At 36.1% G+C, this 14,771-nt stretch overlaps 2 protein-coding genes across 4 annotated transcripts in view; both read right to left on the bottom strand.

The window, feature by feature from the left end:
* Positions 1 to 14,771, bottom strand: part of cpsf2 (cleavage and polyadenylation specific factor 2) — a 495,879-nt gene that overhangs the window by 81,669 nt on the left and 399,439 nt on the right. The gene's annotated exons all lie outside the window — the stretch shown is intronic.
* Positions 1 to 14,771, bottom strand: part of LOC147832348 (uncharacterized) — a 298,807-nt gene that overhangs the window by 45,365 nt on the left and 238,671 nt on the right. For both annotated transcript variants that reach the window (XM_087299007.1, XM_087299006.1), the window contains exon 6: positions 7,741 to 7,951. In XM_087299007.1, coding sequence (XP_087155133.1) covers positions 7,870 to 7,951 — 82 coding nt within the window. In that variant the 3' untranslated portion in view covers positions 7,741 to 7,869. The remainder of the gene's footprint in view (positions 1 to 7,740; positions 7,952 to 14,771) is intronic.

Below are 14,771 nucleotides of genomic sequence, written 5' to 3'. Positions count from 1 at the left end.
CTACACCGCAATGTTGTGTGGACGTTGGATTTTGTTTGGAAATGAAAATCGGGTTGACGTCAGAACCATTGTTGTCAATGTCCAATGTCCAACCTAAAAACAACCAAATATCAATGTCTAATCCTGTTACACCTTGACTTTGTGTGGACATTCCCACTATGACATCTATCAGAAGCTGAATTTTGGTCACTTTCCAACACAACTTAAAGTCAACTAAATATCCACGTAATTTTGCGTCATTATAGAACATCAAAATAACATTGTCCTTAGACGCTGGCTAGACATTGAATTTTGATCACCTGACATCATGACCTAAATCTAACCTAATATTAACCTCTTATGAGGTTGTGTGCCTGTTGAGTGGCTTCAATATTTACATTTTACAGTCAGAACTATTAATAGTGTAACATAACTGAGTCACAATGAAGGATTAAAAAATGCAGACCTTCATTAAATATAACACAAACAATCTAAGTGGGAGCAAGAGCAAGTTTAAAGGTGCTGTATGTTAGTGTTTGACTCTTCTAAAGTATAAAAATACCATAATATGTTTGCAGATATGTAAGAAACATGCTAAGTGGACATTCTTGTTTATCTGAAAAACAATGCAGATACTCTGCTGGAACATCTCTATTTGTATTGGTTATTTACCCATACAATGCCACTTTAGCCAATTATATTTCTGCTCCCCGAGTTGCCTTGGTGGAAAACAGCGTTTTTCATTCAGTCAGTCATGAAGGCTCCCAAAGTATGCGCCCGTAAACGAAATGCGACGTCCGGTGGACAGTAGCAGCCTACAAGCTGAGATCAGATTCAGAGTTCCACATGAGGTGGTTATTAATTAGCAAATAACATTAATATTACGAACGTAAGCACTAGGTGAGCAGGTTATATTGTATCTGCGTGTCCTAACAACATGCGATGTGACTAGATTTACAGTGTTAAGCAATTTGGCTGTTAGCACCAGACCAAACACGATAGAAATGTAAGTACAACCATTCAGAAGCACAGAATAGTGTACTCACTGCACTCCAATGAAATGGTAAGGTTTATAATCATAAAATAACGGATATTAAATTACAGAAATTTCCTTAAATTCAAATTTCTGGTAAATTTCTGTCATTTAATATCCGTTATTTTACGGTAGATTTCAGTAATTTAATGACCATTATTTTATGTTTTATTTTCGGCACCCCAGCTGCTGGAAATAAACCGTAAAATTACGGATTTTTTTTTCAGTGTAGTGTTACAACAAGAAGATTCAGAATTGGTGTGTGTGTGTGTGCAGTTTTTATGGTCCCTCAGATTAGTCCATCATGAGCTTCCAGATGTGTGTAATCAGTGGGGATCAGAAACTGGTGTGTGTGTGAGGTGCATGATGGGAGTTGTGGTTCATTAAATTAGCAGATGGTAAATTTCTGTTTAACGGAATTAAGAATAAATTCTAATCATAATAGTTTTAATAACTCATTTCTAATAACTGATTTAGTTTGTCTTTGCCATGATGACAATAAATAATATTTAACTAGATATTTTCAAGACACTAGTATTCAGCTTAAAGTGACATTTAAAGGCTTAAATAGGTTAATTAGGCATGTTAAGGTAATTAGGCAAGTCATTGTATAACAGCGGTTTGTTCTTTAGACAATCCAAAACAAATATTGCTTAAGTGGGCTAATAATATTGACCCTAAAATTGTGCTTAAAAAATTAAAAACTGCTTTTATTATTGCCAAAACAAAAGAAATAAGACTTTTTCCAGAAGAAAAAATATTATAGGAAATACTGTGAAACAGCTCCTCGCTCTGATAAACATCATTTAGGAAATATTTGAAAAAGGAGGACTAATATTTTTGAGATGTATTTCTCGGTTCTCAGAAATGTATCCCTGGGCACATTTTCCCAATAAGCCTGTGTTGAACATTTCAGACTTCACTGTACAAAGACCTTAACAGTCATGCACATCTGCAAGATAGAAAACAGTATCAAATTGGACTGAAAAAGCGCATAGTGTTATGAACAGCCCCTAATGGACTATACCTCATGTTGACTGTAACACTGATCTGAAACTGATGAGGTTTGGTGATGTTTTAGGACTGATAGAGTCAGGATGGATGTTTTCTCGTGTGGAAGAAGGACAGAAGCAGCATTTTGAAGAGCTGACGGTGGATGTTCGCGGAGGATGAACTCTGCAGGATTATCCAAGATGCTGAGCTCAACAGAGACTTGCTCATTACTCACGCAGCTATCTTACAAAATAACAATGCGAGATCACATTTGCTTTAATAATCACATTAGGAGCCGATCATCCCTCATTGTTTTGTGCACTGCATACATTTTTTTCAGCTGTTCATGACATTTGAATTTTCAGAGTTTTCTCTTTTGTACTGTAGCTCAGTTTAAAATCTAAATTTAGGAGTTGAAGTCTAAAGGATTAGAGCTTTTGTGGACGCTACTGCGCTAGTTGACTAATAAAATAGCTTCGCTACTGAAAAGCTATTTATTTATAAAGTAGCAACGCTACCGCCACGCTACTGAGAAATGTAGTTAAGCTAGTAGTGTCACTACTTGATTACTAGACGCTGCTGCCTAGCACTGTAAATAAGGGTGTCACGATTTCGATTTTAAATCGAAATCGATCGAAATTTATGCTCAATTTCGATTATCGAATCAAAAAATAGAATCGTCGATGCTGCCACGCCCCATGTCACGTCAGCTTGGCTTGCCAAGCGGGGAAAAAACAGGCTTGTTGAAGTGCTTGTTAAACTGCAGGCGCAGGAGACCCGTCGATAGAGCTTAAACCCTCTCCTCTTTCAATAAAGTCGCCGGTGTGGAAGCATTTTGGATTTCCAGTGAGTTATATTGACAACGTTCGTGTTGTCGGCAAAAAAAACACAGTTTTGCAAGCTCTGCTATGTACGTATTAGGGTTCGTCCGATAGACAACACCGGCATCGCGATCCTACGCCCCGCCCCCGTTGCAAAACCGCTAGCAAAAATTACACACTCAGGCCCTGTTTACACTGTCTTTGTTTTTAAATGGCATTTTAGAACGACAACGATTTGACATCCACAGTGGCGTGTAGCATTTCTGAGCAGCCCTCCTTCCTCTTTACCGCTGAAAATGCACATCACGTGACCACACACACACACAGACACAGATGCACACACAGCCATGCGCTCGAGACAGCAGGTCCAGGCAGTCAGAGGATCAGTAGACTGCTTCAATCTTTCACTCACTTGTACTTAGTCATTTTAGCGAACACCTCAGATACTGTTGGCTGGTTCCAGTTGGTTGTGCACCCATTTTACCGACGCCATTAAAACGACACAGATCACTGCCTATTCACGAGTCCCGCAGAAAAAGTGATTGACAGGTGGTAATTATGTGTGTAACTTGCCTTTATTCATTTACTGTATGATTTGTTTATGGGTAAAACAAAGACCCTGCAGGTCAGGTAGTTGAAACGGTAGGCTACAAATAATTAATTAGTTATTAATTAATTAATTATTTTATAATCGAAAATCGAATCGAACCGTGACTTTAGAATCGAAAATGTAATCGAATCGAGGATTTGGAGGATTGTGACACCCTTAACTATAAATGTGATAAAATCGCTTTGGCCGGAGGAGTCTGGTGCCCTGATTTCACAAATCGATAACTTTGAGTCATAATAGATCATTTGAAATCAAAGGGTCAGTTTTTAATTTCTGTAGACTCACGATAACGACAAAAACCATTTGCTTTTATAAAATAAAGAAAGGCTAGGTTACATACCTCCAGATGCTTTAAAGTAATAGACATGGTGCGCTGCAAATCAAAACTGGGAAACCAATCAAAAGCATCAGAATAGCAGCGATTTAATAAAAAGGGCTTAACAGAAGGCATCGCGCATATCAAAAACAGGCAAAGCAGCAGATTAATATTATTTAACATATCCCAGATCTTTAAGGAATATTTTTAGATGTAACTCCATTTGTGATCTTTAACATTTTTATAAGGTACTGTAATTTAATTACACGTTTTTTTCTCAGTAACTTTAACAAATTACTCTAATTTTGTAATTAAATTACGTCACAGTGTTACATGTAACTAGTTACTCCCCAACTATGTCTGTGCCCCGACTGACATACAAGCGGGCTCATTTAACATGTCAGGGGTTTAGTTGTGATGGGTTACAAAGTTAACAAAAACCGATGTCTCCTGAGCGCTTCAGTCACAGCCAGTAGAGTGTGTTTGCGTGACATTTACAGCCTTCACAGATGCCTGCAATTCACTTCACAAAGAGGAACAGACATCATTTATTTACCCATGAACACAACAGATTTGCACAGCATGTGTCGTACTGTTATTAATATTTCAGTCCACAGCAGTAATACCTTTACGTGCTAACGTGCTAATATAGATTACAGCATGTATTAGATGTGTCATTTGTGGCCGTGTAATACTGTAGACATGCTAAATGATTGATGAATGCTTTTGAGGTTAAATAGGTTGGCATATATATATAAATACATACAGTTGAAGTCAGAATTATTAGCCCCCCTGAATTATTAGACCGCTTGTTTATTTTTTTCCCAATTTCTATTTAATGGAGAGCAGACTTCTTCAACACATTTCTAAACATAATAGTTTGTTCTGTAGACTATGGAGAAAAAAATAGCTTAAAAGGGCTAATAATTTTGTCCCTAAAATGGTGTTTAAAAAAATTAAAACTGTTTTTTTTTGTAGCCGAAATAAAATTAATAAGACTTTTTCCAGAAGAAAAAATATTATCAGACATACTGTGAAAAATTCTCTTACTCTGTTAAACATCATTTGGAAAATATTTTAAAAATAAGACAAACATTCTAAGGGGGCTAATAATTCTGACTTCAACTGTATATATAATACATATATATATATATATATATATATATATATATATATATATATATATATATATATATATATATATATATATATATATATATATATGTATTAACGCAGTTGCCATTTCTTTGCATTAATATGCATATGAGGCATATATATATATATATATATATATATATATATATATATATATATATATATATATATATATATATATATATTATTAGCCCCCTTAATATTATTAATATTATTATTATTATTATTATTATTAATATATATATTAACTAGGGATGTAACGGTATCAGAATTTCACGGTACGGTAATACCTCGGTATGAATGTTACGGTACGGTATTTATTGAATCATTTACAGGAAAAAACAAAACTTATGAAAATACTCCAAAAAAGTGCCAAAAGTGTCAATGACATACAAATTAGTCATCTATCTGTAAGCTTTGAAACAGGAACTTCAATTTTAATAACAAAAAAATATTAAACCATGTAAAAAAATAAAGTTTCAATTCAGTATTGTTGAAACTTCATCACATTCAACATTTAATCACTCACTCACTTAGATAGAGATGGGTTTAAAGGAAAATTATCATATAACTATAATCTGGTAAAAGCTGGTATCTCTGGGTATTTACAATGTCCCCTGCAACAGAAAAAAAACCCTCTCATTTGGGACTGAGGTTTCTGGGACAAGAGAGATATGACTTGGCCCATGTTGACAGCAGTGGGTAACGTTGTGCATTGTCTTTCCCCCACTTGAGAGGACAAACCATGAGTGAGATAGAGATCTCATGTCTGCATCAATCTGAACAGTGTGCTGTGTTTCTGCAGTCCCCATGACTGATTATTAGTCCTATTCCCCAACTTGCAGGCACGTGCACACATAGGGCTCAACCTGTGCAGTGCACATGCCCTTTTTAGTCTTGGATAGAAAGTTCCCTTCCAAAATGATCAAAAGTGCCCCCACGACGCGACACAACCTCCGTCCCCGCTTTACAGTACGCGCGCGACAACACAGCTGATCAGAACGCGCGCGAAAACACAGCTGATAAGAACTCGCGCGACAACACCGCTATTCAGTACGCGCGCGACAACACAGCTGATAAGAAGTCGCGCGGCGACAACACCCGCTTTAGGGTTTTCCAGCTCTTTTTGATGCCCGCTTCTAGCAGCACACTCCATTTCCGCATTACTGGATATGTAGCGACAACAGACCGCAAGGGATTATTGCCAAGCCTGGGCTGATGGCAATTGTAGTTTCCGGTACCTCCCGTTCGCTTCATTTGCCTGAGCAAATTTTCTCAGAAGACCTATAGTTTTACCAAGTCATGTGATAACGGTAATATCGAAAAAAATTAATATTGCGGTATGACGGTATTTACAATACCGTTACATCCCTAATATTAACTGTGTTAATATATATAAACACAGTTGCAGTTTTTTTTTCCTTTTGTGGTCGTGGTGTGTTCAACATGCCGAGAAATATGGATTAGACCAAGGAAGTGCTTTGTTACGGATTTAAATGCGTTTGTGAGCTCGTGTTCCTCTGCCGTTTGTCGTTGCTATGGCCATCGTCAGCTGTTCCTGTACATGTGCAGAGGTCAAGATTCAGATTAGTTAGATTTTGCTGCTGTGTGGATTAATACTGAATGTGTGTCATAGTTAAGAATGGAGCAATATGCTGGTGTTTGACTATACTGCTTTTGGTGGTAAGGTGTCTGATTAACACTGTTGAGTAAGTTTTACTATGAAGTGTGTTTCGGGTGTCCGCTGCGATCGGATCCTATACCAATGTTGGGGGCTTGACAAACCACGCTGGGCATTTGTCTCGTGCTGGGCATTTGCGCTGAATGCTGTCGACCAATCACAGATTAGCTTCGTGCTAAGGAGGGTTTTGGGAACAAATGAATCGCTAAAAGAATCATATGGGAGTCACTGGAATAATTAGGTAAAAATAGATGCATATTATAAGACCATGAAAGGGTTTTTTGACCTTACATGAATATCAGTATGTTGTTGGAGACCTATAAAACCGAAATATGACCCTTTTTAATGTATAATATGGGCTCTTTAAAGTAGAGAAGATTTTTTTTCAACACATTTCTAAACATAATAGTTTTAATAACTGATTTCTTTTATGTACATAATATTTGACTACATATTTTTAAGATACTAGTATTCAGTTTAACCCCTTCAGACCTGAATTATGTTCCAAATTTCAGAAAAATGGCATGTCATTTGATGTCCATTGTAATGGACGCAGGGTCTGAAGGGGTTAAGTGACATTTAAAGACCTAACTAGATTAATTAGGTAAGTTCAGGCAATATGGCAAGCCAATGTATATCAGTGGTTTGTTTTTTTTTAGACAATCCAAAACAATTATTGCTTAAGGGGGCTAATAATATTGACCTTAAAATTGTTTTGTTTTTTTTAAATAAAATTAAAAACAGCTTTTATTCTAGCCGAAATAAAACAAACAAGACTTTCTCCAAAAGAAAAAAAATATTATAGGAAACACTGCAAAAGTCCTTGCTCTGTTAAACTTCATTTGGGAAATATGTCATAGGCATGCATTCAAGTCAAACCCACATCTTCTTGCAAACTGCCCCATTCATCAAACCAGCACACATTTAAAACACAACTGAAAAGACACTTAACTCTAATGAGACATGCAGCTATAATTTCCACCACACCTCCAAATCATGTTATTTTACCCAGCAATTACATCTCATATCTGAAGTACAGCGGAATAACAGAGCTATGATAATGGACCATTAGCAATCCAATAAGCCAGAGTCTTCTTTCCTTCCTCCAGATTTACAACCACCGCATGAGAATAAAAAAGTGAAAGTTCTCACCTTAAGTGAGCGATGAAAAACGGCTAATGGAAGTGGACGTCGTGACAGGAGATTTACGGCATCTGCGAGTCTGGTTCGCCGGGACGGCTGCGATAATCCCGGTGGCATTAACAGTGTCCGGCCTGGCGTTCAGCAGCCGTGAATCACTGCAGGACATCTGGAGCTGTCAGAGTCAGATCTGTGGTGCTTTGTCAGCGTGTGACCTTCAACACTGTGAGGAAAAACACTGGTTTTAGTGGAGATCAGACGCACAGAGGTCAAACAGGCAGGCCAGACCCATGGCACAGTTATTCACAAACCACCGGCGATTGAGTTGATGAATGCAGTCTCCAGTGGGTATGTTAATGTCAAAACGACGCCAAATTAACATCAAGCATGATGTTAAAACACTAATAATTTATGTCAATTTGACATCTACACATCGATGTCCTTTTGACCAACAAAATAACAAAATAAAAAGTATTGATAAACATATCAATTATATAGGCCAGTGGTTCTCAAACTGTGGTACGCGGACTTCCTTCTAGTGGTACACGGAGGAATGAAATATGTCATGTATAGCTACATATATTTCAAAACGTATCAAAAATTATGTATATAATATGCCATATATGACATACAGCCTATATTTCTGAGGTGATCTGCCTCGTTTTTTTAACTGTGCAGAGTTGTAGCTGCTGTACTAGGCCTACTACGCTACTATATTTCAATACTGCTCATTATGGTGGTACTTGGAGAGACTATTTTTTTCTGAGGTGGTACTTGATGAAAAAATGTTTGAGAACCGCTGATATAAGCTATAAATTACATGTAAATATATCCCCTTTGTGTATTTTTGTATTTTATGTATATACAGTGCTCAGCATATAAAAGCACACCCCTCACAAATTAGGGATGTGCGATACCACTGGTTTCAGAGTATCGGGGATACCAATCCGATACCGATACTTTGCTCAAAAATTACTATTTGGGAAATTAAAGTAACGAGTAGTGTACTAAAAAATGCAATTTTATACTGAATATGAGACATATTACAGGTTATTCTTGTTAATTGATTAATAATTATCATACAAAAAAAAGAGCCAACTTACATATTACATATTTATTGACAGCATCTGAGCATGTATATCTTAAAACGTCTGCCTGTACATCTTAACATAAAACAATAAACATTCTCACCTTTTTGTTTAGTGATATGTTAATCCAGTCCCCTTTTTAACCTTTTTCTTTTGTTTTATCATTGTCACAATAAACCCAAGCCCCCAAAATACAGCCAAACTTTCTCACTCTGTACCTGCATGGTGCCTGCCTGCTCCACCTAAGGACTCTGCAAGCGATGTGTCTCGCCCCAGCAGCACCTGTGCCTCTCTTTTCTTTTTATTATTATTTTTTTAATTAAAATTTTTTTTAATGTTTTTTTTTATTTGCAAAAAAACTGTTGACAAGTTTGTAGCAATATTTGTTTGCAATACAGAATATGAATTACATTGTCAATGAAAAAGAGATACGAGAGAGAAAGACAGAAGAAAAAAAAGAATAAAGAATATGATATAAACTTGAGGGTAAGACATTTAAGAGTCAAGAACAGTACATAATATAAAGTCATTACAAAATGAAATAGTTCTGTTTGCTTTCTTATTTTTAGATAATGAAATTAATTGTATATAATGACTAAATTCTTGCACAAAAACAGGAAAATATGGTTTAGTATTAGTAAGTTTGTATTTGTGGATATGGAATTTACAGAGAAAATGAATTAAAATGATAACAAAACAAGCATTTCTCTTAGTAGGGGCAGATTCATAATAACCAAAAATAATTTCTTTAAAAGTAACAGAAACATCTTGTTGTATATTATCATTAATAAATAATCCAATATGTTTCCAACATTGTACAACATAATAACACTCCCAAAATAAATGAAAAACAGTTTCAGTATGAAATTGACAAATTGAACATTTTACATCAATATTAGAATTAAACTTTTTCAAAAATTGTTTTATAGGATAAAATTTGTTGATCAATTTAAAAGACACTTCTTTGACCTTAAATATTTCTTGACCTAGAAAATATTTTTGATGCAAAGACCATATTTTTTCCCATATCAAATCTCTATAGATATTATTCCAATAATATCATGACTATGTATGAACACCAGACGCCACTGTAGTTCGCCTGCAACTCCCTGCGAACTACAGTGGCAAAAAAACTACATATCCACACATTCCTTCGTGCATACACCTGTCAAAAACACTGATTGCAATCACAGCTGTCTCTGTTTCCCAGTTGATTACCTGGACTATATATTCAGTCATTCATCGTCTGTTTGTTAGTTCGTTTTTGTGGCATGTTATTCCTGACTAGTTTCCTGTCAGAGTTGTTGAGTCCTAGTTCTAGTTTAATCTGTTGGAGTTCCTTGTTTGTTTGTTTACTTTGTTACTTTGATTTTTGGTCTTTTTCACTGCTCTAATACATTATTAAATCTGCACTTGGATTCTACTCCCGTTTTGTTCCTGTTTCTATCCTGAAACGTGACAAATAAGAGATTACAGGGGACCTGTGCCTCTCCTTTCCTCCTCTTCTGTCCGCCTAGTCATGACGTAGTCATATTCTGTCTTGTGATTTATATGTAGGTGTTTGATTAGGTTTGTGGTTTTATCACACTGTTTCATTACACGTGTCACAAACAGCATGGTCTGAGTTTATGGAAGTGAAGTAAACCCACATAAAACTTCGCTTGCGGTCAACAGCGTCACTGAACAACATGTGCCAGCGGACTGACTGAGTGGCTAGCTAGCGAGCTCTGCAGTTGTACATTGCCATATTACGCACGTGACTTGGCAGGCGGAAGAACAAGTAGTTCCGACTAAATTAGCATTATTCAGATAAACTAGGGTAATTGTGCTTACTTTCCACTGTATTTCTATTTCCAATAAACTACATATTTGCTCCAAATTACTGAAACAGTTACTTTGATAAGATAATCGATTCTAGACACAAAGCTAGTATCGGATATATCAATATTTTAGTATCGATCCGCACATCATTATCACAAATCTATATTTTAAATTAATATTTTTAATAGGAAGCCATACAGCATTATATTTTTGCATATACACAGTGGTGTAAAGTAACAAATAACAAATACTCAAATTACTGTAATGACTAGTTTTTCTCAGATATTTTACTTTACTAAGTAGTTTTAAAAATGTGTACTTTTACTTTGCCTTGAGTACATTTTTAGTGTAGTAACAGTACCTACTTTCCTTCAAAGTATCAAAGTATAAAATAAAATTTTTAAAAAAGAGGAAAAATTAAGAGAACCAAAAAAAATTGAAAAACTTTGTGGAAATTTTGCTGAAAATTGCAATAATTTGCTTAAATTTACTTGTATTTTCTTTCAATTTCTATATATGTTTGTTGACTAAAATAATAGTTTCATTAATATATCTGTTTAATAAATCTGTTTTGCTTAAATGCACCAAAATACATTGCCAATATTCACTGAGAAATGGAGAAAAATATTCATTTTCAAAATGGGCTGTACTCAATTATGCTGAGCACTGTTCATAAATATACACAACACACATGTACAATATGTGTTATGTATGGGATTAATTGTTTGACATCCCTAATTATAATATAATACAATTTGTATTAATCTGAAATCTTTGATTGTGAATTTACACAAATGTACATGTTGTATTATGTCTAAATGTTCCGACAACATCAAATTAACATCTAATATTGGCATTAAAAAAACTTCAAAAATCAACTACAGGAGCTTTAATCAAGTTTTGACATGTTTTTTTGACGTCAATGTTAGATTTGATGTCATTTTGAAATCAAGGCAGCCAATTGAGATTCCCTTTTTTGACATGTGTTTGATGTTGTTTAGACATTTAGGTGCCAGACTGGTAAAAACACATCAGAAATGCAAATCAATTTGATTTAAAAACCCAGACGTCTATTTGACATCCACACATTGATGTTATTTTGACCACCAAAATAACAACACAAAATGTATTAAAACATAAGAAAAGTTTATTAAACTGAAAGCTTCAATCCAATATTTATTACATGTTGTTTTTTTTAATTTTTTTTAACAACAAGTTTTATTTTAAACATTGTTATACAAATTGACAAAGGTTTAATTCTTCAGTTTAGCAAAAAATAAAAATAATAAATTAATTAAATTAAAATATACAATACAAAAAATATATATAAAATACAGCAAAAATAATATAGATTCAAAAAAACTTAACACACTTTGAAAGAAAACAAAATAACAATATTAATGTTAAACAATACAGTAATAACATTTCTGTCTAATCTATACTTTCAATGTCTGTCAGTTCAAGAAATACGGCGCGGTGTGAAGCCATTCCTTTTGCTTACCTCCGTATGGATGGCTTTTTCCGCTGTAACCAGCTCTTACCTACTTTCTGGAACTGTTCTTCACCAAATTTGAACCCCGTCGTCATGGTCAACTCCCCTCTGCCTCTGAAGTCTGCCACTGTACAATTGAAGTCAGAATTATTAGCCCCCCTTTGAATTTTTTAATTTTTTTTAAATATTTCCTAAACGATGTTTAACAGAGCAAGCAAATGTTCACAGTATGTCTGATAATATTTTTTCTTCTGGAGAAAGTCTTATTCGTTTTATTTCGGCTAGAATAAAAGCAGTTTTTAATTTTTTTTAAACACCATTTTAAGGACAACATTATTAGCCCCTTTAAGCTAATTTTTTTTTCGATAGTCAACAGAACAAACTATCATTTTACAGTAACTTGCCTAATTACCCTAACCTGCCTAGTTACCCTAATTAACCTAGTTAAGCCTTTAAATGTCACTTTAAGCTGTATAGAAGTGTCTTGAAGAATATCTAGTCTAACTTTATTTACTGTCATCATGGCAAAGATAAAATAAATCTGTAATCAGAGACGAGTTATTAAAACTATTATGTTTAGAAAGGAGTTGAAGAAAGCTCTCCATTAAACAGAAATTAGGGAAAAAATTAAACAGGGGGCTAATAATTCTGACTTCGGGTGCTTTCACACTAGCTCTTTTGGTCTGCACCCGAGTTCGTTTGACGTCATAGTACGGTGCGTTTAGCTAGTGTGAATGCGTCTTCTGAACCCGGGTGCGGACCCGTGAACCGTACCCGAGTCCGCCTGAAAGAGGTGGTCTAGGGTACGGTTCATGCGAACTCTGGTACGGTTCACTTCAGATGTGAATGCAATCGAACCAAATAACGGAACTGAACTATAGTGAACTGCCAACTGTACAACAAACTATCGTTTTCATAACGTTCGTTTGTTCGTCTTGTTTCGTACCTTTGTGACACGCGCGGGACTGAGCCAGGGCAAACACAGTGATGTCAGCTTGTCTCCTCCAAAAACAGCTTCTGCTGACGCTGTGTGATGTTCTGAATGTGTATAATATTTTTTGCGGCAGATGGACGCAAGTTGCTTTCTGTATGTCCAAAAGCTTTCAGTAAAAGCAGAATGACCGCGATGTGCGGAAGTCTTTACATTTCGGCGCTTGCTTGCGTGGCCGTCACCTAGCAACGGCCGTAAACAAAACAGCAGCTCGATGACGCAAGCGTACCAGGGTTCAGAAGGAAAAAGACAGTAGCCCCTTTCACACATACAGACCTTTCCGGAAAATTACCGCCAATTTTCCGGAAAGGTGTGTATGTGTGAACAGGTCCTTTTTGAAAATACCGGTAAATTCGTTCTGGCTATTTTCCGGAAAGAGAAGTTGTAAGATTACCGGTAATTTGCCGGAATGCTGCGCTGTGTAAATGCAGAAGGAAGATTACCGGAAAGAGCGCGTCCACGTCTAGAACGTGCTGACGTGAGACGTCTGCTTTAACCAATCACAACAGTCAGACGCATTCACGTGCGCGCGGTTTATGAGAATAAAAGCCTTTGAATATTTTTCCAGACACATTTAGCTGCTAGATGTTAGTCAGATCACGTTTATATGTTCCTTCTTAATGCTAACTGTGTAAATAATTATCGATAAAATGTTTATGATAATCCGTTTTTTGTTTACCTTTAAGCTTTGCGTGTGCCCGTGAGCGCCCATAGCACCAGCACACACACATATCATGAACATCTCGACATGCGAAAGTGATCCTCTATATGTTTTCATTGGAGTTGTACTCAATACTGATCCATCCGAAGAGTTTGTAATGTAGTCAAATGTTTACTAACACAAGTGCAGCCGTTTAGAGGTCATTTCTGGTTAATGATGTCAGAATTTACCGGTATTTTGGAATAGATATGTGAATGCTCTTTTTCGGAAAAATTCCGTAACGTCCTCGCCTGTGTGAACAGCGCTTTTTTGAATATACCAGTAAAGTCGTTACGGAAATTTTCTGCATATTTACCGGTATCACTGTGTGAAAGGGGCTAGTGTGAACACAAACCAACCGAGGAGGTGGCAAGGGGAGACAATCGAACTTGGGTACGGTCCAGGCAAATGAACCAAGTGTGAAAGCACCCTTCAACTGTACATAGCGAACTACTAGGCAAACTGGTTACAGCGGGAAAGCCGTCCATACGGTGGTAAGCGGTCAGCTGGCAAGCTAGAAATGGAATGGGGTCATACCGCCCCGAAGAATTCATTTTAAAGATGAAATGCAGCCAAACACACATCTGGCTACATAATTCATACTCTCCAGAAATGTATACAGGGGTACATTTTCAGAATGAGCATATGTTGTTTATATAAATCAGACACTGAAGATCAGTGATTTTTAAAGAAAACAAACCTGAAACTCGGCGATTTTGTAACAACACACAGTTTTCCAGAAGAACTGGGTTACCAAAAATTAAAAGTCCTTCTGCATATACACTATTGTGTCGGTTTTAATGTATTAACTCTTGCAAAATTCTCTCTCCCTCAGCTAATGTCTTTTGTTTCAGCGTCTGGTCTGCTCTCACATTAATGCAGCTGTTAAAAAGACTCTTCTCACCCCCTGATGAGCCGCTGTCGCTCAACGCTCAGACTGACAGCCGGAGA

This window comes from Danio rerio, chromosome 20, assembly GCF_052040795.2.
Source record: "Danio rerio strain M-AB ecotype USA chromosome 20, GRCz13ab, whole genome shotgun sequence".
In the NCBI taxonomy this organism is placed as follows: Eukaryota; Metazoa; Chordata; class Actinopteri; order Cypriniformes; family Danionidae; genus Danio; species Danio rerio.
The sequence above is the reverse complement of the archived record's forward strand: the minus strand, read 5'-3'. Positions and strand labels throughout refer to the sequence as shown.